The sequence below is a fragment of the Artemia sp. Qi Xiang Cuo genome, chromosome 19, assembly GCF_049724085.1.
Source record: "Artemia sp. Qi Xiang Cuo chromosome 19, ASM4972408v1, whole genome shotgun sequence".
In the NCBI taxonomy this organism is placed as follows: Eukaryota; Metazoa; Arthropoda; class Branchiopoda; order Anostraca; family Artemiidae; genus Artemia; species Artemia sp. Qi Xiang Cuo.
Window position 1 is genome coordinate 55,278,434 of NC_142812.1, and position 22,923 is coordinate 55,301,356.

General features: G+C 33.9%; 1 protein-coding gene across 1 annotated transcript in view; it reads right to left on the minus strand.

Moving 5' to 3' along the window:
* The window catches only part of Pdzd8 (PDZ domain containing 8), a 245,494-nt gene that overhangs the window by 4,915 nt on the left and 217,656 nt on the right, over nt 1-22,923 (minus strand). Inside the window, exons 13-14 of the mRNA XM_089105143.1 lie at nt 20,165-20,350; nt 2,857-3,069 (exon numbers count right to left, since the gene is read on the minus strand). Coding sequence (XP_088961269.1) covers nt 2,857-3,069; nt 20,165-20,350 — 399 coding nt within the window. The remainder of the gene's footprint in view (nt 1-2,856; nt 3,070-20,164; nt 20,351-22,923) is intronic.

Sequence of the window (22,923 nt, forward strand, 5' to 3'; positions counted from 1 at the left end):
AGAGGCTTTTGGGGTCTCAGTTTTCGGTATAGGTGATATAATAGCTCGTTTAAAACACGCTGGAAAAATACAATCTGCAAAACATTGGTTAAAAATAGCAGTTAGAGCTACACTTCAAATACTGGGCACATTCCACAATCAGCTTAGTAGGGATATGACCTGGGTATACTGACTTATTTGTGTCAAAATTTTTGAGTTTCAGTTGGGTCTGATGTATTTCAATCACAGAAATGTCACTCACTGTGCTGTTGGCTGGAATATGTTTGAGTGGAGGGTGAATTTTACAAATTAAAGCAAAATGATCATTCATGATATCCGCACTCACTGGGTCACCATTACTATCCAGTAAGAAAAACTTTGAAGAGAAGTGAGGAAAAAAAGTTCAACATAGTGAAGGATGTACTATAAAGCAAAAGAGAAGGACGATTTGTGATAATCAAAAAGGGGTTATGTTTTGTTTGTTTAAAATGAGATTTAAAATTCATTATCCCAAACTCAAACGCATGATCAATTGACCCAATCTATTTTTCAACATTTTTTTTTCGTAAGACATTTATACTTTTTATAGTGTTTCTAGTTTCCTGGTGCCTCTGAAATTCATTTTATCTCCGTTTCTCACTTACAGAAATAATTGTAAATTAGAGGGTTTGATTACAAAATTGTTTTTTCTACACCTTGACTCAAATACTTGCCTAGTTAGACTTTCATGCGTGAAGTATACCTGTCCAGACGTCTGTATTCAGGAAGCTCTGGTTTACTCATGAAATCTGATATTTGAGAAATAACCATCCTGATTACCATTACCATTTACCATACTTATTACCATTACCATTTACCATCCTGAAATTACCATTACCATCCTGATCTGAAACTCTGCGTAGACTTTCAAATTCTGCCAATCATAAAATATTTACACGTATGTCTAGCTATACTTCACGAGAACACACGTGCCTACCCAGACATAAGTTTTATAGTGTACAGGCATAGCTAAACCTTCATGTAAACGTTTTTTTATGAGAACTAATCACTAAGCCCAAAAAACTCGCGAATCTCCGAAAGCTCGAGAATTAAAAAAAACTCGTGGACTTTTTTCAGCTCTTCTCTTCTCTTACAGGATTTTTTTTTGTGTGACATAAATTCTTTTGATCTTCTGCAACTGACTGTTCCTGAATTAAAAGCTTTGTCAAATCACAAGCACTTACAAAATAACGCTGAAACAAAGATTTTTTAAATTGTTGGTAAAAATCATGTAGTAACGGATAGCCATAGAGTTACCTCCACTCATTTTCCAGATGTCTGTCAAGTATTTTTCTTGTATCTGCGACTAGGAGTCTGTATTCAGGCAGCCTTTGTTCACAATTTAAATCTTATGCTTGGCTGAAACAATTTATAGTCAAGCCTTCGCTTCTAGACTCTATATATTGGTTTCTGATTAAAACATCTGCTAATCAGGAATATTTTTATTTGTCACCACACATATCAAGTAGCTCAAATCTCAAGACACGATCTTAAATCAAACAGCACCAATTCTAGTGACTGAGGCATATGAAAAGAGTGGTCCTTAACCGTTTCTGGTAAAACAACACTCAAGGGAGTGACAAATGGACGACAGCCATAAGGGAGACCACGAAAAGAGTGGATCGAAATCTTGAGACGCAAACAAATTGTGCAGCTAGCCAGAACGGTACTTGTCAGATTGTCATATCAAGCCGTGAATCTAACCTGTAAAATGAAATGATCCCGATACACCCTTGAATATAAATGGGACTTAGATTTTTAAGTAGCACACTTATGATACGAACGTGTTTAGCCTGATAAGAATGTTTAGACATAGGGTTCTAGCTTGAGCTCCATATGAACGCCACTTTCTGAAGTTCGTCTAATTAATTTAATTCGTCTTAAGTAGACTTAAATAAGTCTCATTAATTAGTTCGTCTGAAGATAAGCCTTTAAAATTGTTGGCAAAAACTATATGACAAGGTATGACTTTAGAATTACCTTCATTGCATTTTCTAGATCTGCAGCATACTCAAGGGCATAAGAATAATGAAGCAAGAAAAGGGCTAGGGCTATGACCTTCACTGCATTTTCCGTATCTACGACATACTCAAGGGCATACGAATAATGAAGCAATAAAAGGTCTAGGGGTATTACCTTCGTTGCATTTTCCAGATCTGCAACATACTCAAGGGCATAAGAATAATGAAGCAATAAAAGGGCTAGGGGTATTACCTTCATTGCATATTCCAGATCTGCAACATACTCAATTGCATAAAAATAATGAGGCAATAAAATGGCTAGGGTTATTACCTTCATTGCATTTTCCAGATCTGCAACATACTCAAGGGCATAAAAATAATGAAGCAAGAAAAGAACTAGGGTTATGACCTTCATTGTATTTTACAAATCTGCAATATACTCAAGGGCATAAGATTAATAAAGCAATAAAAGGGCTAGGGCTATGACCTTCATTGCATTTTCCAGATCTACAACATACTCAAGGGCATAAGAATAATGAAGCAATAAAAGGGCTAGGGCTATGACCTTCACTGCATTTTCCAGATCTACAACATACTCAAGGGCATAAGAATAATGAAGCAATAAAAGGGCTAGGGGTATTACCTTCATTGCATTTTCCAGATCTGCAATATACTCAAGGGCATAAGAATAATGAAGCAAGAAAAGGGCTAGGGCTATGAGCTTCATTGCATTTTCCAGATCTGCAACATACTCAAGGGCATAAGAATAATGACGCAATAAAAGGGCTATGGGTATTACCTTCATTGCATTTTCCAGATCTGCAACATACTCAAGATCATAAGAATAATGAAGCAATAAAAGAGCTAAGAATATTACCTTCATTGCATTTTCCAAATCTGCAACATACTCAAGGGCATAAGAATAATGAAGTAAGAGAAGGGCTAGGGCTTTTTTCTTTTCATCAGAACGGGAAATTTGCATAGCAAGTCTTTTACGCACATCACCTGTAACACCTTCTATTTGAGACTGGCCAGCAAGCATTACACTTTGATTTCCCTCACTTTCAATAGCTTTTTGCAGTTTTGAAATCTGAAAAAGATGAATAATTCAGAAAAAGAAGGAAGAACGAAAAAAAAAGATTAAAGGGAAAAAAAACGTAAAAACAAGAGGCAGAGCTGTGCAAGTATAACATTATAGAATGTGCAATTAAAAGAATCGAATACCTGAATATTGCAAGTGATTAAGTTCAAAGAATTAAATAATATACATTCAACTTTGTAGTGAAGTTAATTTTGAAAGCAATGAATGGAAAGAGCTTTGTGGCTCAATCTAATAAGACTGCGCTTCGTGAAAGTTTGGCAAAAAAAAAAAAATGATAGACGTTCGTGACAAATTTCAGACCTCTATGTGGTTTTATTCATTTGACAATGCTGTCTCAAGGATTACTGATTTATTTTGGTGCATGATGGCATGTAAAATTAAAAATCCGAGAAGTTTTTGAACATTAAATTTAACACCTTAGAACATATTATTAATGTTGTAAAAGAAAATGGAAATAAGTTGGACAATGAAGGAAAAACGAAAATTATATGTACCGTTTTGTGAGAATGGTAGTAGCTTAGATAGAAAATAACTTTGTCATCCTTATAATCCTGCAGCATATCGTTAGCTATAGCCTGTAGCTATAGACAACAGCGTTATAGTCTGCAGCTTATAACGTTATTGTCCTGCAGTTTGCAAGGCTCTTGCAAAATTGGTATTCACAGAGTTTGTTCGTTATACTACTAACAACTCACTAACAACTCACCGCAGCACCAAGCCACCTGAGGCCAACACAGCTACGCACGCTCCTCCTCCACCCCAATCTATTCAAAGCCTCCCTTTTTACACCTGCCCACGATGTTCCCATGCCCTTAAAATCTTTCTTTATGACGTCCTCCCACCCCTAACGAGGACTACCTGCTTTCCTTTTAGCCCAAAATAGTTGGCCAAAAAGAACAATCTTTGGCAATCTGTCATCCTTCATCCACACAACGTGCCCTAGCCACCTCAACCTTTCTTTCGTTATAGCCCTAGAGAGCGGTATTGAACCACATTTTTCGTAAAGCCTATTGTTTGAAATACGGTCAGTCAGCCGGGTACCCAGAACAATCCTTAAGCAATTTCTCTGGAAAACATCTAGCAAATCTTCATCCGCTTTTCGGAGCGTCCATGCTACAGAGCCATATTTGACCACTGTCATCACTGTAGCTTCTCATATTCTAATCTTGGTTTGCAGACTTATCTTCCTATTCTTCCAAACTTTTTTTTAACTGTGAAAAAACATCCTGAGCCTTGGCTATTCTATATTTAACATCTTCACTGCTCCCACCATCTTTACTAATAATACTACCAAGGTAAGTGAAGCTGCCCACCTGATCAATCTTTTCATTACCCAACATAACCTTTTCATCTTCACTTATTCCTACCCTTATTGACTTAGTCTTCCTAACATTAATTTTCAAACCTATTCTAGCACCCTCAACTCGCAAAACCTCTAAAATTTCGTTCATTTTGCTAACACTTTCATCTAGGATGCTTAAATCATCAGCATAATCCAAGTCCAGGAGACTTTTTCCTCCCCATTTGATTCCGTGGTCTCCCAATGCCTTTCCTATGCTCCTTAAAACAAAGTCCATCAAAATGATCAAACAGTTCGTGGTAACGAACTGTAAGTAAGGAGCGACCCGGCTCAATGGTAACCGAAACTCTAGAAAACGGGTTTTTGATACCAATAGATACATCAATAGAATTATATTTCAATGCTGATTTCAAATATATAATTTTTATCAAGTTTAATGCTACCCATCAAAAGTTACACGCCTGAGAAAGTTTGGCTGATTTTCAAAAAAAGGGGGGAAGACCCCTAAAAGTTATAGAACCTTAATGAAAATCACACCATCAGATTCAGCGTATCAGAGAACCCTACTTTAGAGGTTTCAAGCTCCTATCTACAAAAATTTGGAATTTTGTAATTTTTGCCACAAGAAACATCACGGTTGTGGTTTTTTTTTTTTTTTTTTTTTTTTTTCCCAGGGGTGATCGTATCGACCCAGTGGTCCTATAATATCGTGAGAGGGCTCATTGGAATGGAAATTAAAAGTTCTAGTGCCCTTTTTAAGTGACCAAAAAAATGGGGGGCAACTAGAACCCCTCCAACGCTTATTTTTTTCCCAAAGTCACCCGATCAAAATTTTGAGATAACCATTTTGTTCAGCATGGTCGAAAATATGATAAATATGTCTTTTAGGATGACTTAATTCCCCGAAGTCCCCAGGGGGAGGGCTAAAATTTATGAACTTTACCCGATGTTAACATATAGTATTGGTTATTGGGAAGTATACATAAGTTTTCAGGAGGGTTTTTTTTCTGGTAGTGGGGGGGGTGGGTTGGGAGTTATGTTGGAGGATCTGCCCATGAAGGGATTTTTCATGGGGGAAGGGAAATTGCCATGAAGGGGGCGCCGGACTTGCCAGCATCATTTATTGGTTATTGGGAAGTATACAGACATTTTCAGGAAGGATTTTTTTTCGGAGGGGGGGGGCTAGAGGAAGGAGTTACTCTGGAGAATCTTTCTGTGGAGGATGTATCTTTGGGGTAAGGGACATTTCTATGAAGGGGGCGTCGGATTTCCAAGCATTATTTAAAAAACGATCAGAAATTAAATAAAAAAAACAAGTTTTTTCAACTGAAAGTGATAGTCAGCATTAGAACTTAAAATGAACAGAAATTGTTACATATGTTAGGGGGTTCTCACCCAAATCCATAATACATACTTTTCATGGCTGTTTTTTTGTGCTTTAAAAATTTCTACCTTTTCTAATTAAACAGCCTTTGTGATTCAGGGGTTTGTGAATCAATTTTTTTTTTAACTTTTAACGTAAAGAGTGTGGTATTGACTAAGGGGAGAACCCCCTTATATACGTAATAACATATACGTAATAAAAAAAAACAATGAAAAAAACAAGCGATACGGCTCAATAGTAATCGAAACTTTTAAAAACGAATTTTGATGTCAATAAATGTATCAAAAGAATGTGTTTATAATGCTGATCCTAAATATATAAATTTTATTAAGTTTAGTATTACTCATCAAAGGCTACGAGCCTGAGAAAATTTACCCAATTTTTTAAAGAGGGGGTAAACATCCCCTACAAGTGAAAGAATTTTAATGAAAATCACACCGTCAGATTTAGCGTATCAGAAAACCCTATTACATAGGTTTAAAGCTCATATCTGCAAAAATCTGCAACTTTGTATTTTTTGCCAGAAGAAAAATATACGAATATAGAAGTTAGTTACGAAAGTTAATTTGTAAATTACGTCATAACCAAATATAGAGACATCCATTTAGCAAAAGAAAAGTAAAATTTTTATGCAAATTTTGTTTACTTATTCAATGACGGTGAGCCAAAATAAAAGCTGCTTTAACTAAAAAATGATCAGAAATTAAATAAAAAAAACAAGTTTTTTAAACTGAAAGTAAGGAGTGACATTAAAACTTAAAACGAACAGAAATTATTCAGTATATGAAAGGGGCTGTCCCCTCCTCAACGCCTCGCTCTTTACGCTAAAGTTTGACCCTGTCTCACAACTTTATTTGTTAGAACAATAAAAAACTTTAGCGTAAAGAGCGAGGCGTTGAGGAGGAGACAGCCCCCTTCATGTACAGAATAATTTATGTTCTTTTTAAGTTTTAACGTCACTCCTTACTTTCAGTTAAAAAAACTTGTTTTTTTTATTTAATCCATACAAAGGGGGATAGAACACAACCCTGTTTAACTCCTGATTTAATACGAAACCAGCTACTAACCTCATTTCCTACCTTAACCACAGCAATGTTATTCTTGTATATAGAACCAATCACTTTGATGTATTTGTCTGGTATACCATACAATGATATAACGTTTACTAAAGCTCTTCTATCAACAGAATCGAACACTTGGTCATAATCTATAAAACTGAGGACCAAATGTGTTTGAAAACTCAGGCACTTCTCAATTATTACCCAAAGAGTGAAAATTGGATTGACACATCCTCTACCTTTTCTAAAACTGTTCTTCTCTTAAAACTTTGTCTACGGCATCTCTCAGTGTAAAAAGTATCATATTACTAAGTAATTTACTACCTACAGAAACCAGACTAATCTCTCGATGATTACCAAACTCACTTTTATCATCTTTCTTATAAAGTGGCTAAAGTAAGGTTTTCCTAAAATAAATAGGTTCTTCCCCCTATTCAAAAACCCTATTAATAATCTTCAGTAACTTATTTCTAACCTCAGAGCCACCATATTTGAGAAACTTATTTACTACACTATCAGTATCTGGAGCTTCATCGTTTTTTAATCCTTTTAGTACTGTTGCTAATTCCTCCACACAAAACAAATCTTCCTTCACATCCAAGGTATCACAAACTTTTTCATTTTCTTCTATATTTTTTTCTGTAACTCTATCTTGGTTAAGCAAATTCTCAAAATGTTCGGCCCATCTCTCTTTAGTTTTTTCCTTATCGCTAATTGCGACGCCATTCCTATCTATAACTGGGCCGAGTCTGCATTGACTACTCCCTCTCAATTTGTTAACGAGCCAGTACAATATTTTACTATTATGCCGTCTAGCTGCATCTTCCAGATCCTCACCAATTTTACCCATGGTCTCCACTCCACTACTCCTTAGTTCATATTTTATTGATTTCTCCACTTTCTTTAAATTCCTTTTGTTATCATATGATCTATCACTCAGATAATTCTTTTACAAGTCCTTTCTCCTTTCTATCAAACATAAAGCTTTTTCACTAATATTCTTAGCTGCAGTTCTAGATTTCTTCCCTAATACACCTTAAGCAACTTCACAAATTATTTTTCTAAAATTATTCCAACCATCTTCCACATTATCAAATTTTAAACTCTTAAGTTTAGTATTCAACTGTTCCTGGAAAGTTTCTCTCAAATTCTCATCCTGGAATCTATCAACATCATAACCCAAAGTAAATTTCGCAGTTACTCAGAATGATGGCAACCATACGTTTTTGAGGGTGACACTGAATGAAAAAGAGGATACATTCACCATAGTCAAAAATACTTACAAGCTGAAAAATAAAATATATCATGGAAACACTTGTATATCAGCAACGATGATCCAGCCGAGATTCGTAAAATGTCCCGAAAAATCAATCTTTACTTTTAATGAGCTTTCCCCCCAAAGTTACCTGATCAAAATTTTGAGATATACATTTCGTTCATAATAGTCGAAAACCTAATAACTATGTCTTTGTTGATGACTTAGCCCCCCACAGTCCCCGGGGGAAGGGCTGAAAGTTGTGAACTTCACCCATTGTTTACATATAGTATTGGTTATGGGGAAGTATACAGAGGTTTTCAGGGGGGATGTTCATGCTTGGGTTACATGGGAGAATCTATCCATGAAGGAGTTTTTCATGGAGGAAGGCAATTTTCCATGGGGGGAGGCGGATTTACCACCATTATTTAAAAAACGATCAGAAATTAAATAAAAAAACATAATTTTTCAACTGGAAGTAAGGAGTGGCATTAAAACTCGAAACGAACAGAAACTATTACGTATATGAAGGGGAGCCCCCCCGTCAATACCTCACACTTTACGCTAAAGTTTTTTTTTTTACTTTAAAAGAGCTATTTATTCTAATTAAACGGCCTTTGGGTTTCAAGAGTCATGCTTAAAGAATTGGGACAAATTAAAACTTCAGCGTAAAGAGCGAGGTATTGACGAGGGGAGATCCCCCTCATATAATACTCAACTCCCTCTCCCCTCCCCCACCCAGCCCTTACAACCTTACCTTAGACCCTACCCACCCATACCTCCTTTTAAGCCTTTCTTTTAACCTAAAGCCTTTCTGTAAAAACCTAAAGCCTTCTGCGTCATTGGCGCTTCACTGAAAACGAATTACTCGTATATTACAAATTTACTCTTTTCCAGTTCTTACAGCATTGAAAATGAAAATAAAAATTACAGTGAAAAAAAATATTGAACTAATGAATCTTTCAACAATTAATATCATTATATATCTAATATTCAATTTGATTTTGTTTATACTTTCCAAGACTGTTCAAGACTCAGTTTTCAGTAAGGCGCCAATGACGCAGCAGGTTTTAGGCTTCTGCAGTGAGGCGATACCCAAACTCTTGTTTGTAGTTATTTTATTCGATTCAAACTTGATTTGCATATTCAATTTAAGTTTCACTCGTCTTAATATTTATTTATTCATTTACATTAATATATATTGTATGTTTGTTCGCATTGATTGTTTATTTAATTTATGTTCGTTTCAAGTTTCATTTATACTTTAATAGCAAACTATTTTTTTTTCGTTTTAAGCTTGATTTTCATATTCAATCTAAGCATTACTCGCTTTAAAATCTATTCATTCGTTTATATTATTACTTGTTGAATGTTTTTTGCTATGACTGTTTATTTAATTTCTGTTCGTTTTGGGTTTCATTTATTCTTTAATAGTAACTTCCGGTCGTTTTGAGTTTGAATTTTAACAGGTATTTGTATCTCCTGAGCTTAAGTTTACAATGGCCTTTACTTTTCTTTGAAAAACTTATTTTTCGGACAGTTGTGGCATAATAGTTATTATTAATAGAGTTAATATTGATAGAATATTAGAATATTACAATATTAGAACTGTCTTACAACTTTATTTTTTAAAACAATAAAAAACTTTAGCGTAAAGAGCGAGGCGTTGAGGAGGGGACAACCCCTTTCATATACGGAATAATTTCTGTTCGTTTTAAGTTTTAATGTCGCTCCATACTTTCAGTTTAAAAAATTGTTTTTTTAGTTAATTTCCGAAAGTTTTTGAATTAATGCAGCTTTGATTTTGGCTCACCGTACATGAATAATTAAAACGAAATTGGCATATTAATTTTCCTTTTTTTGGTTAATTGGTTTTCTCGAAATTTTGTTCTGACTTGACTTACGAATTAACTTACGTAAAGAATTTCTATATTCGTATGTTTTTGTTACGTATATTAGGGAGTTCGCTCCCTAGTCAATACCTCGCTCTTTACACCAAAGTTCGAATTTTGTTCGAATCACAAACCCCTGAATCACAAAGGCCGGTTAATTAGAATAGATAGCTCTTTTGAAAGTACTAAAAAAAACTTAGCGTAAAGAGTGAGGTACTGATTAAGGGGAGCCCCCTCTGATATACGTAATAATTTCTGTTTTTTTTAAGTTTTAATGTTGCTCCTTACTTTCAGTTGAAAAAAAACTTGTTTTTTTTATTTAATTTCTGATCGTTTTTTAGATAATGCTGTGAAATCTGGCGCCCCCTTCATGGAAATGTCCCTTCCCCCAATAAAATATCCCCATGGAAAGATCCTCCCCCGTAACCCCTACTCCGACCCTGACCCCCCCCCCCCCCCTAGAAAAAAATTCCTCCTGAAAACGCCCGTATACTTCCCAATAACCAATACTATATGTAAACAATGGGCAAAGTTTATAACTTGCAGTCCTTCCCCCGGGAACTGTGGGGTTTAAGTCATCCTCAAAGACATATTATTTAGATTTTTGACTGTGCTGAAAAAAATGGCTATCTTAAAATTTTGATAGGGTGACTTCGGGAAAAAATGAGCGTGGGAGGGGGCCAAGTTGCCCTCCAATTTTTTTGTTCCCTTAAAAAGGACACTAGAAATTTTAATTTTCGTTCGAATGAGCCCTTCCACGATATTTTAGGACCACTGTGTCGATACTATCAACCCTAGAAAAATAAAAAAAAAAAAAAAAAACACGCATCCGTGATATTTATTTTGGCAAAAAATGCGAAATTCCACATTTTTAAAGATAGGTGTTTGAAACCTCTACAGTAGGGCTCTCGGACACGCTAAATCTGATGGTGGGATTTTCATTAAAGTTCTATGAATTTTAGGGGCTGTTTCACCCTTTTTTCGAAAATAAGGCAAATTTTTTCAGGCGCGTAACTTTTGATGGGTATAACTAAACTTGATGAAACTTAAATATCAGCATAATAAACTGATTCTTTTGATGTATCTGTTGATATCAAAATTCCGTTTTTTAGAGTTTCGGTTACTGTTGAGCCGGGTCGCTCCTTACTTACAGTTTGTTACCACGAACTGTTTGATGAGAAGAATCCAAACTAATCGTTAGACAGTTTTCATAATATTGATTGGACCTTGATATTTTTTGTCCGTATAGAAATCCAAAAAGAACGAAACTTACTACAAAAAAATTAATGAATCACTTTAGAAATAAATTATTAAATAAAATAATCAATTTTATATAAAACAAGAATAAAGCATCCCACAAAAATAAATACAATATGATTTTAAAATTATAAGATTTTTCTAGTAAGGCTAATTAGATAAAGCAAAAGAATTAATTATGAAAAATATTTTCAAAATTCAGAATATTCTGGAAAAACTTGATCAAGGAAAAATTAGTAGAAATAAAAAGTCGTTGCATCCTGAGGTGCAATTTGATGCTAATGGTAAAGATATTGAGGACTAAAAGCTATTTCTAGGATGTTTAGTGATTATTTTACTAGAATTGAACAATCTCTTGCTTCAGCAGAAGTAGATTTTTCGTCTCGTATGTCACAAAAGCAATTTCTCCCTCCACTGAAAATACAAGTATACTTCGGGAAAATGTCAATTCATTGGAATTTGATGAACTTGCTCAGTTTGCTCAAGAGTATTGTATGTGTAACTTTTAAACCGCCAATTCACAGTTTTTAATGCATTCATGATTTTGTTCAGGTATATCAGAGGCAACGCTATAGCGTTGCCTATAGTAAAGGCCATACGGCTCCAATGTTTCATTATTATTTTTTTTTCCCAGGGGCACTTTATATGGAAGGGGTCATCGTAGAAACTTCAAAGGGGGCTCATTCGATTGGAAATTGAGAGTTCTAGTGCTCATTTTAAGGGTCATAAGTGATTGAAAGGCAACTAACACCCCTACCACGCCCACCAGTACTCCAAACTCATCCAATCAAAATTTTGAGATAGCCATTTTGTTCAGCGTAGTTGATTTCCAGATACAAATTATGTTTTGAGGAGGAGACTCCCTCACAGCCCTGTGGGCAAGGGTTGTAATTTATGCCCTGGAGGCATATAAGGTTTTTATAGAAAGCTTTGTCGTAGAAACTTCAAAAAGGACTGTAAAAGTCTAAAACCAACTGCGTCATTGGCGCTTTACTGAATTTCTGTTCGTTTTGGGTTTCATTTATTCTTTAATAGTATTTAAATAAAAAAACAAGTTTTTTTAACTGAAAGTAAGGAACGACGTTAAAAGTTAAAGCGAACAGAAATTATTCCGTATATGAAGGGGGCTGTCCCATCCTCAACGCCTCGCTCTTTGCGCTAAAGTTTATTATTTTTTTCAAAAAATAGAATTGTGAGACAGTCAAACTTTAGCGTAAAGAGCGAGGCGTTGAGGAGGGCACAGCCCCTTTCATATACAGAATAATTTCTGTTCGTTTTAAGTTTTAACGTCGTTCTTTACTTTCAGTTAAAAAAAACTTATTTTTTTATTTAATTTTTGAAAGTTTTTGAATTAATGCAGGTTTTGATTTTGGCACACCGTACATGAATAATTAAAACAAAATTTGCATATTGATTTTACTTTTATTTGGTTAAATGGCTTTCTAGAAACTTATTTAATTTTATTTACGAACGTTTTTATTAGTAATAAACATACGTAACTTACGAATTAACTTACTTAACGAACTTCTATATTCATATATTTTTAATACGTACATCAGGGGATTCTCCCCCTAGTCAATACCTTGCTCTTTAAGCTACAGTTCGAATTTTGTTCCAATTCTTTAAAAATGACCCCTAATCACAAAGGCCTTTAATTAGAATAAATAGCTCTTATGAAAATGCTAAAAAATCTTTGACTTAAAGAGCGAGGTAATGAGTAGGGGGGTGAACCCAATCATATACATATTAATTTCTGTTCGTTTTAAGTTTTGATGTGGCTCCTTACTTTCAGTTGAAAAAGTTGATTTTTTTAATATTTAATTTCTGATATTTTTTTAAATAATCCCGGGAAATCCGGCGCCCCCTTCTTAGCAATGTCCCTTCCCCCATGAAAAACTCCTTCATGGAAAGATCTTCCCACATAACCCCCGACCCCCCACCCCCCACTACCAGAAAAAATCCCCACTGAAAACGTCTGTATACTTCCCAATAACCAATACTATATGTTAACATTGTGTAAAGTTCATAACTTTCAGCCCTCACCCCGGGGACTTCGGGGGATGAAGTCATCCTAAAAGACATAGTTATTATATTGTCGACCATGCTGAACAAAATGGCTATCTCAAAATTTTGATCAGGGGACTTTGGGAAAAAATGAGCGTGGGAGGGGGCCTAGTTGCCCTCCATTTTTTGTCACTTAAAAAGGGCACTAGAACCTTTAATTTTAGTTCCAATGAGCCCTCCCACGATAATCTAGGACCACTGGGTGGATACGATCCCCCCTGGAAAAAAAACAAACAAACAAATAAACACGCATCCGTGATCTTTCTTCTGGCAAAAAATGCAAAATTCTACATTTTTGAAGATAGGAGCTTGAAACCTCTGCAGTAGAGTTCTCTGATACGCTTAATATGATGGTGTTATTTTCATTAACGTTCTATAATTTTTAAGGGGGTCTTTTCCCCTTTTTTCGAAAATCAGATAAATTTTCTCAGGCGCGTAACTTTTGATGGGTAGGACTAAAGTTGATGAAATCAGCATTAAAATCTGATTCTTTTGATGTATCTATTGGTATCAAAATCCCGTTTTCTAGAGTTTGGGTTTCCATTGAGCCGGGTCGCTCCTTAGTTACAGTTCGTTACCACAAACTGTTTGATTTCTGGTCGTTTTGAGCTTTAATTTTAACAGGTATTTGTATCTGCTGAGCTTGAGTTTAAAATGGCCTTTACTTTTCTTTGAAAAACTTATTTGTCGGAAGTTTTTTTTTAATTAATTTCCTAATGGATTAAAGTTGCCTATGTAATACCAGTGTAGAAATTGGAGAACTTTCTGTTATAAATAATAATACCTGCATTCTAATTTTATAGCCGTCAACCAAAGTATGGGAAAAAATTTATTAATAGAATCATACCTCTGTGAACGGAAAATTGCAGTAGATGTTGATGGAAATCTGTTTGATTGAAATAGCGCTGATAATGTTGGTGTTCCTCAAGGTTCAACATCAAGTCCGCTTTTATTTTGATACATATTAATGATCGCTCAAATAGAAACAGAATTTCGACTATTATCTCTTAGTCAGAGTCTAGAATGCTATTTCCATACAAAATCGAAATATTTCGAAATTATTGCTCTCAAATTCAGTTTTAATTTTTTGCTTAAATTTTCATTGGTTCTTTTCATCTCTTCTTTTATTTTATTTTTTTTTGTTATTTTAGCTAAAGATAAATGAATTGATAGCTATTACGGTGGTTCAAGAAAAATGTTGTGAAAAAAAGGCGCTTAAGTAGACGCTTCAGTATTAAGTCTACTTCAATTTTTGGCATATATTAATGATTTTACACAATGACACTTGGGAAATAATGGACTTGCAATTCTTTTTGCAGATGACACAGCTGTGCCTATTAAAGAAAATAATTCAAGTTGACTGATTTAAAGTTCGATGATAAGTGTTAGTTCTGCAAATCGAGGTTCTTTTCCAATAATTTAGTACCGAATTATTTTGAAAACTAAATTTAAGGTCTTAGAAAGTTCTAGTGTCATTTTTAAGTGACCAAAAAGATTGGAAGCCTAGTAGCCCCACCCACGCCCCTTTTTCCCCAAGACATTTGATCAAAATTTGAGATATTCGTTTCGTTCAGAATAGTTGAAAGGTCCATTAACTTATCCTTTGGGGATGATGTGACCTCCAATTGTTCCCGAAGAAAGGGCTCTAAGCTACGCAATTTGTCCGTTGCTCACATGTAGTATTTGTTACTAGTGAATATACAGATTTTTTTAGGGGGGGGGGATTTTATGCAGGGGGGACTTTATTCAGGGGGGATTTATCACGGGAAAAATATTTCGTAGAGAAAGTTTTCAGAGAATTTTTTTCAGGAGAAACTGTACAGAGAGGGAGGGGGAGGGAAAGGGATTTCCTGGCATGAGTAGAAAACGGAAATTAGATGTAAAGATACAAGTTTTTTTCAACTGAAAGCATGGACCAACACTAAAACCTATGACGAACAGATATTATTCCGTATATGAGAGGGGCTGCCCCTTCCCTAATCCTCGCTATTAACGCTAAAGTTTGACTTTTGTTTAGAATCTTTTAAGGAAGACTGCTCAAACACATTGAGTTTGCATTTGAATGTTGAACACATTGGCCATTGAGTTTGAATGAGAAGTATTTTTCTTCTTCAATGTATGAAAATCTAAAGCTGATCTGGACAGCCATGACATAAACAAAGAGAAAAAAAATATTACGGTGAAGGAAACAAACGAGACTGCGGACAGTAGAAGGAAGAGAAACTAAACGACGTGGATACTTTGCCCGTATGAAACAAGGTGTCTTCAACGCTAAATGTAGACGAAAATCAAAGATGAAATCTAAAGTAATTTATAAAACCAAAAATAAAATAAAAAATAAAATTAAGAAATACAAAATGAACCACTATGTATGTATAGAATTAATACTACTGCTATCGAGTCCCAGATAAGTATTTGTATATGTTACCGTGAATGTTCGAAATTGCTGACTGTCGACATTCACCGATGAATGTCCGAAATACCTTTTTTTCTCCTTGGATTTAGTCAGCGTTGCCAGTCAGCTTTTTCAGTTTAATGCAAGGTTTGATGATGACAGGTTAGGTTAAGTTAGATTAGGTTTGGTTCGGTTTCCAACCTATTTCTGATATTAATAACCAGATTTAACCTAATCTAAAGCTAACATAATCTAACCTAACTTTAACTTTTACCATCATTGCTTGCATAAGACTGAAAAAGCTGACTCGCAAAGCTAATTGAATCCAAGCAGAGAAAAAGTAATTTTGGACATTCACCGGTGAATGTCGACATTACCCAGATTTTAGACATTCACAGTAACATGTACACAATTGCAAGAAATAAAAAATAATAAAATAAATACTAACCAATATCTATATATATTATTTGTGTGCTCAATTGCAGTAGTACTAATTTTATATATGAAGACATTGGTTTGTTTTTTATTTTATTATTTTTTATTTCTCGCAATTGTTTATGCAAATACTTCTATAGTGCTCATTCATAGTAGTATTAATTTTATGTATACATATTGGTTTGTTTATTATTTCTTAGTTTTAGATTTTATTTAATATTAGGTTTTTATAGATTATTTTAGATATTTCGGCCGTTTTCATCCGGAAAGCTTCTTTAGGGTTAAAAATTACGGAAGGGTGGGCAACATCTTTCAAATGATCCTTTATTATTGAAACAAATTTCGTTTATTATTATTATTATTTATTTTTAGTTTTAGTTTTCGTTTTATTATTTTATTATTTCGTTTTAGTTTGTCTTTTCCTTCTACTGGGCATAGTCTCGTTTGATTCTTAATCTTGAGATTTTTTTGTTCTCTCTTTGCTTTTAAGCTTTTAGCAGAAAGAACGAGGGTCGGTAGCCCCTCTCATACATCATAATTTCCGTTCGTTTTAAGTTTAAATTCTACACCTTAATTTCAGTTGAAAAACTTTTTTTTATTTAATCACAGTCTAGAACACTATTTCCAAACAAAAACTAAATTTCCGGACTCAAATCATATTTAATTTTTTCTTTCTTGATTACAAGTTTCATTTTTTTTGTAATTTAATATAAATGAATTTGTGCATTAGATATAGAAGATTATATAAAATATGTAAAATATTTAACACTATAAGAATAAATTTGATAATAAATGAATTAATACAAATGAATAAAAGGCTATTACTGGGGTTAAAGAAAGATGCAGTTTAATATAGGCTCTTATACAAAAAAATTCGATTATGCACAGTCTAAATCGGTATATCCATAAAAGCCGAACTATTTGAAATCCCGTTCGTATTAATTTCTAGTTTATTTATTTTTAAGTTCATATAAGTTTATTAATCTACATTCATAAACAAATAAATAAATTAAACAACACTTTCACGCTGGAGAAAACCTACGAAGGTTTGTGATCGCGCGAAACTCCACGTAACTACTTACCTGTTAACTCAACTATTTAATAACCCTCAACTATTTGATTAAAACTATTATAAATAAACCAAAAATAGATAAACTATATCCTATATATATATATATATATATATATATATATATATATATATATATATATATATATATATATATATATATATATATATATATATATATATATATATATATATATATATATATATATATATATATATATATATATATATATATATATATATATATATATATATATATATATATATATATATAAATAATAATAATAGTAAAAAAATAAAAATAAAAAAAAATAAATAACTGAATTAAAAATGATAATACATAAATAAAATATAAAGGAAAAATAATAATAACCAATCCAGTCTCCATCACTCACTATACTCAACTCCCTCTATTAAATCTATCATTCCTTTTTTTCACTTGCTTAATGAAAAACACTGTTTTATTTATCTAATTAATAAAAAATGAATGAAAGGCTGTTTTGATTACTGAACAAAGAAAAGTTTTTGGTGTGGCTTATCACGTTAGATTTACTATCAAGACTAGTTTGATGATCCAGAATATTACGGGAACTTTTTTGACAATTCCAAACTCACTTGGAACAGGATACTGAAAGTTTTGTTGATTAAATTGCGAAGTCAAGGAGGGCCTTTCTAATTCTTAATCAAGATTCTCGCTTCATTATGAATTGTCCTTGTTCTTAATTAATCCTCAAGTCCAAGATGAAATTGCTAGAATAGGATGGCAAAATTTACTAAAATTTGCAAAATTTAGCACTAGTATTTCTATTGATTGATAGATCGGGCTTCATTTTTAGGGGTTGGGATGAAGGATACGAAAAAGTAGAAGAGACGAGGTTTCATCTTTTTTATTTGTTTTATATTTAATTTTTTTGTATTTTATAAGAATTCTAAGGAAGAATTAGAATCATTACTAAATCTGGCGTTGATTTAGTTTCATTTAAATAATCGAATCCTATACAAGTTTTTGCTTCAGAAAGGATGTGATCTTTGTGATCTTTGTGACAGCTGGTCCCCTTTAAAAATCTAGGCTTTTACCCACCAAAATAAAGCTGAAAATAAAATAAATAAAACTGAAAACTGAAAAAGCCTCCAAAATAAAACTGAAATAATGCATTTGAGTAGCTGGTATAAACTTTTTTGGCAGTTTTTCATCTGGAAAGTCTCCTTGGGATTGAAAATGACGAGAGGATGGGTAGCCTCTTTCAAGTTAATTTTTTATTAAATTTTTTTTTTATTTCGAATAAAAACGGAGGAAACAAATTAAGGATATTAAGAAACCAAAGGAGGATGATTCTTAGTGATTAAAAAAAAAGAAAAAAAAGAAGAAAAAAATAGGACCAGCGCAAATCAGAGGTAGAGGCTTATAAATCAACTGCTAAGCCATTGTCTGCGCTATAAAAGGGGAAAAGAAGAACAAAGATATAAAGAAGAAGAACATAAAAAAGAAATACAAAATAATTGTAATAAATCCCTTTAAGTCTTAGGTTTATTTTGTCAATTCGACTGAGAAACACAATCAAAAAAGAGAAAGACTAGATTGATTGAAAGACTAGATTGAAAGACTAGAAAGACTAGATGAGAAAGACTAGATAGAAAGACTAGATTCAAAGACTAGATTGAGCGAGTAAACTTTCCCTAGTGATTGCAGAAGCCTTTCTAGTGATTGTATTTGTGTTAACACGGCTAATTGATTTATTTTAAAAATAGGGAGGAATTTATTCTGGATTTCTTTTTATTAAATTTCCCTAAATATAGTTGATAGAAATATCTCCAGTATCTCTGTTTAAAGCGAGATCTTTTTCTACAAAAAAGTATATATTTTACGCCAATAGGTTTTAATAAAGCCAACGTATATATTTTTAATTTGAACTGTCTCCATAAAAGATTGTGGTCTTCTACTGTGGGCAATAAGGTTGATATGGGAAAAAAGGTGTGGGCAATAAGGCATTCAAAAGCTTCGAGGGTTAAAGCAGAATCAAAATTGACAGTTTTACTTTTAGATTTTAGATATTTCTCTATTGAAAGTTTGTCTTCGTGTCATCCTTCTTCCAACTGTTCACATGTTCTGACAATGTAAAATTTCCCACAGGAAAACGGGACTGTAAGCGTCACTACCAAGAATAAGATCAGTTATATATTTTTCAAGAACTGAAAATTGAAATTAGAACATTTAAAAAAAGCTCATTTGTCTAATGAAACGGCCCTTGTGTTTCAGGAGTCATTCTTAAATAATTGGAACAAAAAGTCAAACTTTATTGCAAAGAGTGAGGTACTGAGGAGGGGGCAATCCCTATCATAAAATTTGGTCCGTCAAGGCCTGAACAGGCTTTTTTTTTACAAGCTCAAAATGGCTGTATCGTTCATTCACAATAATGACCATAGCGATGGTCAAAATGACCATATATTGGCTCAATATGAGCGTATTTTACATCAGGATTCGAAGAAAAAAATTGTTTCTAGGTTAGCCCTCATTTTGAGCTTTTTCTAGGCTAACTTTTAAGTTAGAGGGATTTTCATACAAAGGTGGAATATTTTCAATACAAGGCTTGTGTAGTTACTTGGCAGCTCACTTAGTATGCTACTTTATAGCTTGGCTCAGAATTGTCTTTCTTGAGTGGCCATGTTATACAGACTTAAATAATATGCTACATATGCACTGTCTTTTCTTTTGAAAAAGTCAGCTTTGCATCTGCATTTGTGTGCTCTTAAAACACAGTAACAAAAGCAACGCATATCTAGCCCTTATGATTGCATAACAGGACTACTAGCTTAAGTAAAAAACCATCATACTTATCTGAGTAGAAAGGGTTCCAACCTGGGGAAGGTCTTGAGCTAGGACTTAACAGTCCTTAGTGCGCTCACTGCCAGCACGCCGGGTTGTCAACCATGTGCGGCCTCAGGCACATGGTCATCAATACCAAAACCTACTTACCATGGATAATATTTTCTCTTTTCTCTCTTGAAACGTTAAATGATCATACAGCTCATGCGCCGTTTCTTTTGCCAATTGGGTGACTTTTTCATCGTGATCAACCCTCAGTATGCGATGTACTGCTGCGTTTAATTCGTCTCCTTCTTCGTCTTCTGTTGGTAAGAATGGATTGTCTTCTATTAATTCCTAGAGTAAAAGTTCAGATTGACACAAAAACTGTTTGATAAAGAAACGTTTTATAAAGAGAATATTCCAAGGCTTTTGTCCCCAATCAATTTCCTCTCACACATTTATTGTTAAAGTGCAAAAGACATTATATATGAAACAACTTTTCTCCCGGGAACCCAACTTAGTTCTAATCATGCTTGGACGCCCAGTTTCTAAGATTTTTCTTTGTTTTTTTTTTCAAAACTCTGAAGTTTTTATGAAGTTTTATGAAGTATTGCATTTTAATTAGTATTATGTAGTTTCTCCTACACCAATAGGTATATACGGCAGTAAAGTGGTTCGTAATGACCTGTCCCAATTTTTCAAACAGAGCTCAGAGTCCCCCATAACCCCCATCAAAGTCCTGTTGTCAGGTTAAACTATGAAAACATATAAGCAAAACCAATTAGAGAATTCGGCAACACTTTTCATCCGTAAAACCATAAATTTTAAAAATCTGTTGACCCCCAAAGACAACTAAACATTCAAAGGAAAGATACACCTTCTTTAGCTGATTGGTGCCATACACTTTCATCTCATTTTTTTCACAGAATCTTTCACATACAAACTTTTTTTAAAATATGGCGTACGCTGCTGCATACATAGGTCTTTTTCGTTAAACACTGAATTCAAATTTTTTTTTTTTTTTTTTTAATACATTTTTGGTTGCGCAAGTTTCTTCTTTGCACCAATTCAAACAATCAGATATCATTTTCACCATCTACACCATCATTTCACCATCTACGGTACTTAAGGACTTCACTCTAATCTTGAAACCTACTCTTAGCACATTTAAACCCAATCTTAAAAAAGGAGTAATCCTATCCAATGAAAATATGGGATGATATTAAAACTAAAAAACGACTAGGAATTACCTCGCATGTTAACTCAAACTTGTGGCAATCATAAATTGTTATAAATGAACAAATCAAACAAAACCTGGAGGAAAACGAATAACGACGTCGAATATAAAACAAGCAAGGATCAAACAGTTCGTGGTAACGAACTGTAAGTAAGGAGCGACCCGGCTCAATGGTAACCGAAACTCTAGAAAACGGGTTTTTGATACCAATAGATATATCAAAAGAATCAGATTTTAATGCTGATTTCAAATATGTAACTTTCATCAAGTTTAGTGCTACCCATCAAAAGTTCCGCACCTGAGAAAATTTGGCTGATTTTCAAAAAAAGGGGGAAAGAACCCCTAAAAGTTCTAGAACCTTAATGAAAATCACACCATCATATTTTGCGTATCAGAGAACCCTACTGTAGAGGTTTCAAGCTCCTATCTACAAAAATGTGGAATTTTACATTTTTTGCCATAATAAAGATCACGGATGCGTTTTTATTTGTTTGTTTTTTTTTTTGTTTTTTTTTTCCCATTGATTATCGTATCGACCCAGTTGTCCTATATAATCCTTAGAGTACTAACTGGAACTGAAACTACAAGTTAAAGTGACTATTTTAATTTACCAAAAAAAATGGAGGGCAACTAGGCCCCCTCCCACGCTCATTTTTTTCCCAAAGTCACCCGATCAAAATTTTGAGATAGCCATTTTGTTCAGCATGGTCGAAAATATGATAAATATGTCTTTTAGGATGACTTAATCCACCGAAGTTCCCAGAGGGAGGGCTTTAAGTTATGAACTTTACCCAATGTTAACATATAGTATTGGTTATTGGGAAGTATACAGAAGTTTTCAGGAGGTTTTTTTCTGGTAGTGGGAGGGAGGCGTGGGTCGGGGGTTATGTTGGAGGATCTGTTCATGAAGGAAGTTTTCATGGGAGAAGGGAAGTTGCTATGAAGGGGGCGCCGGACTTACCAGCATTATTTATTGGTTATTGGGAAGTATACAACCATTTTCAGGAAGGATTTTTTCTGGAAGGGGGGGCTAGAGGAGGGGGTTACTCTGGAGAATATTTCCGTGGAGGATGTTTCTTTGGGGTAAGGGACACTTCTATGAAGGGGGCGCCGGATTTCCAAGCTTTATTTAAAAAACGATCAGAAATTAAATAAAAAAAAAAACAAGTTTTTCAACTGAAATGTAAGAAGGAATATTAGAACTTAAAACGAACAGAAATTATAACGTATGTGAGGGGGTTCTCCCCCAAGTCAATACCTCGCTCTTAACGCTACAGTTTTTTTTAGTGCTTTCAAAAGAGCTATCTGGTCTAATTAAACAGCCTTTGTGATTAAGGCGTTTGTGAATAAAATTTTTTTTTTTCTTTTAACTTAAAGAGCGTGGTATTGACTACGGGGACAACCCCCTCATATACGTAATAACATATACGTGATAAAATAAAATAAAAAAACAAGCAATACGGCTCAATAGTAATCGAAACTTTTAAAAACGGAATTTTGATGTCAATAAATGTATCAAAAGAATATGTTTATAATGCTGATTCTAAATATATAAATTTTATTAAGTTTACTATTACTCATCAAAGGCTACGAGCCTGAGAAAATTTACTCGATTTTTCAAAGAGGACGGAAACATCCCCTACAAGTAAAAGAATTTTAATGAAAATCACACCGTCAGATTCAGCGTATC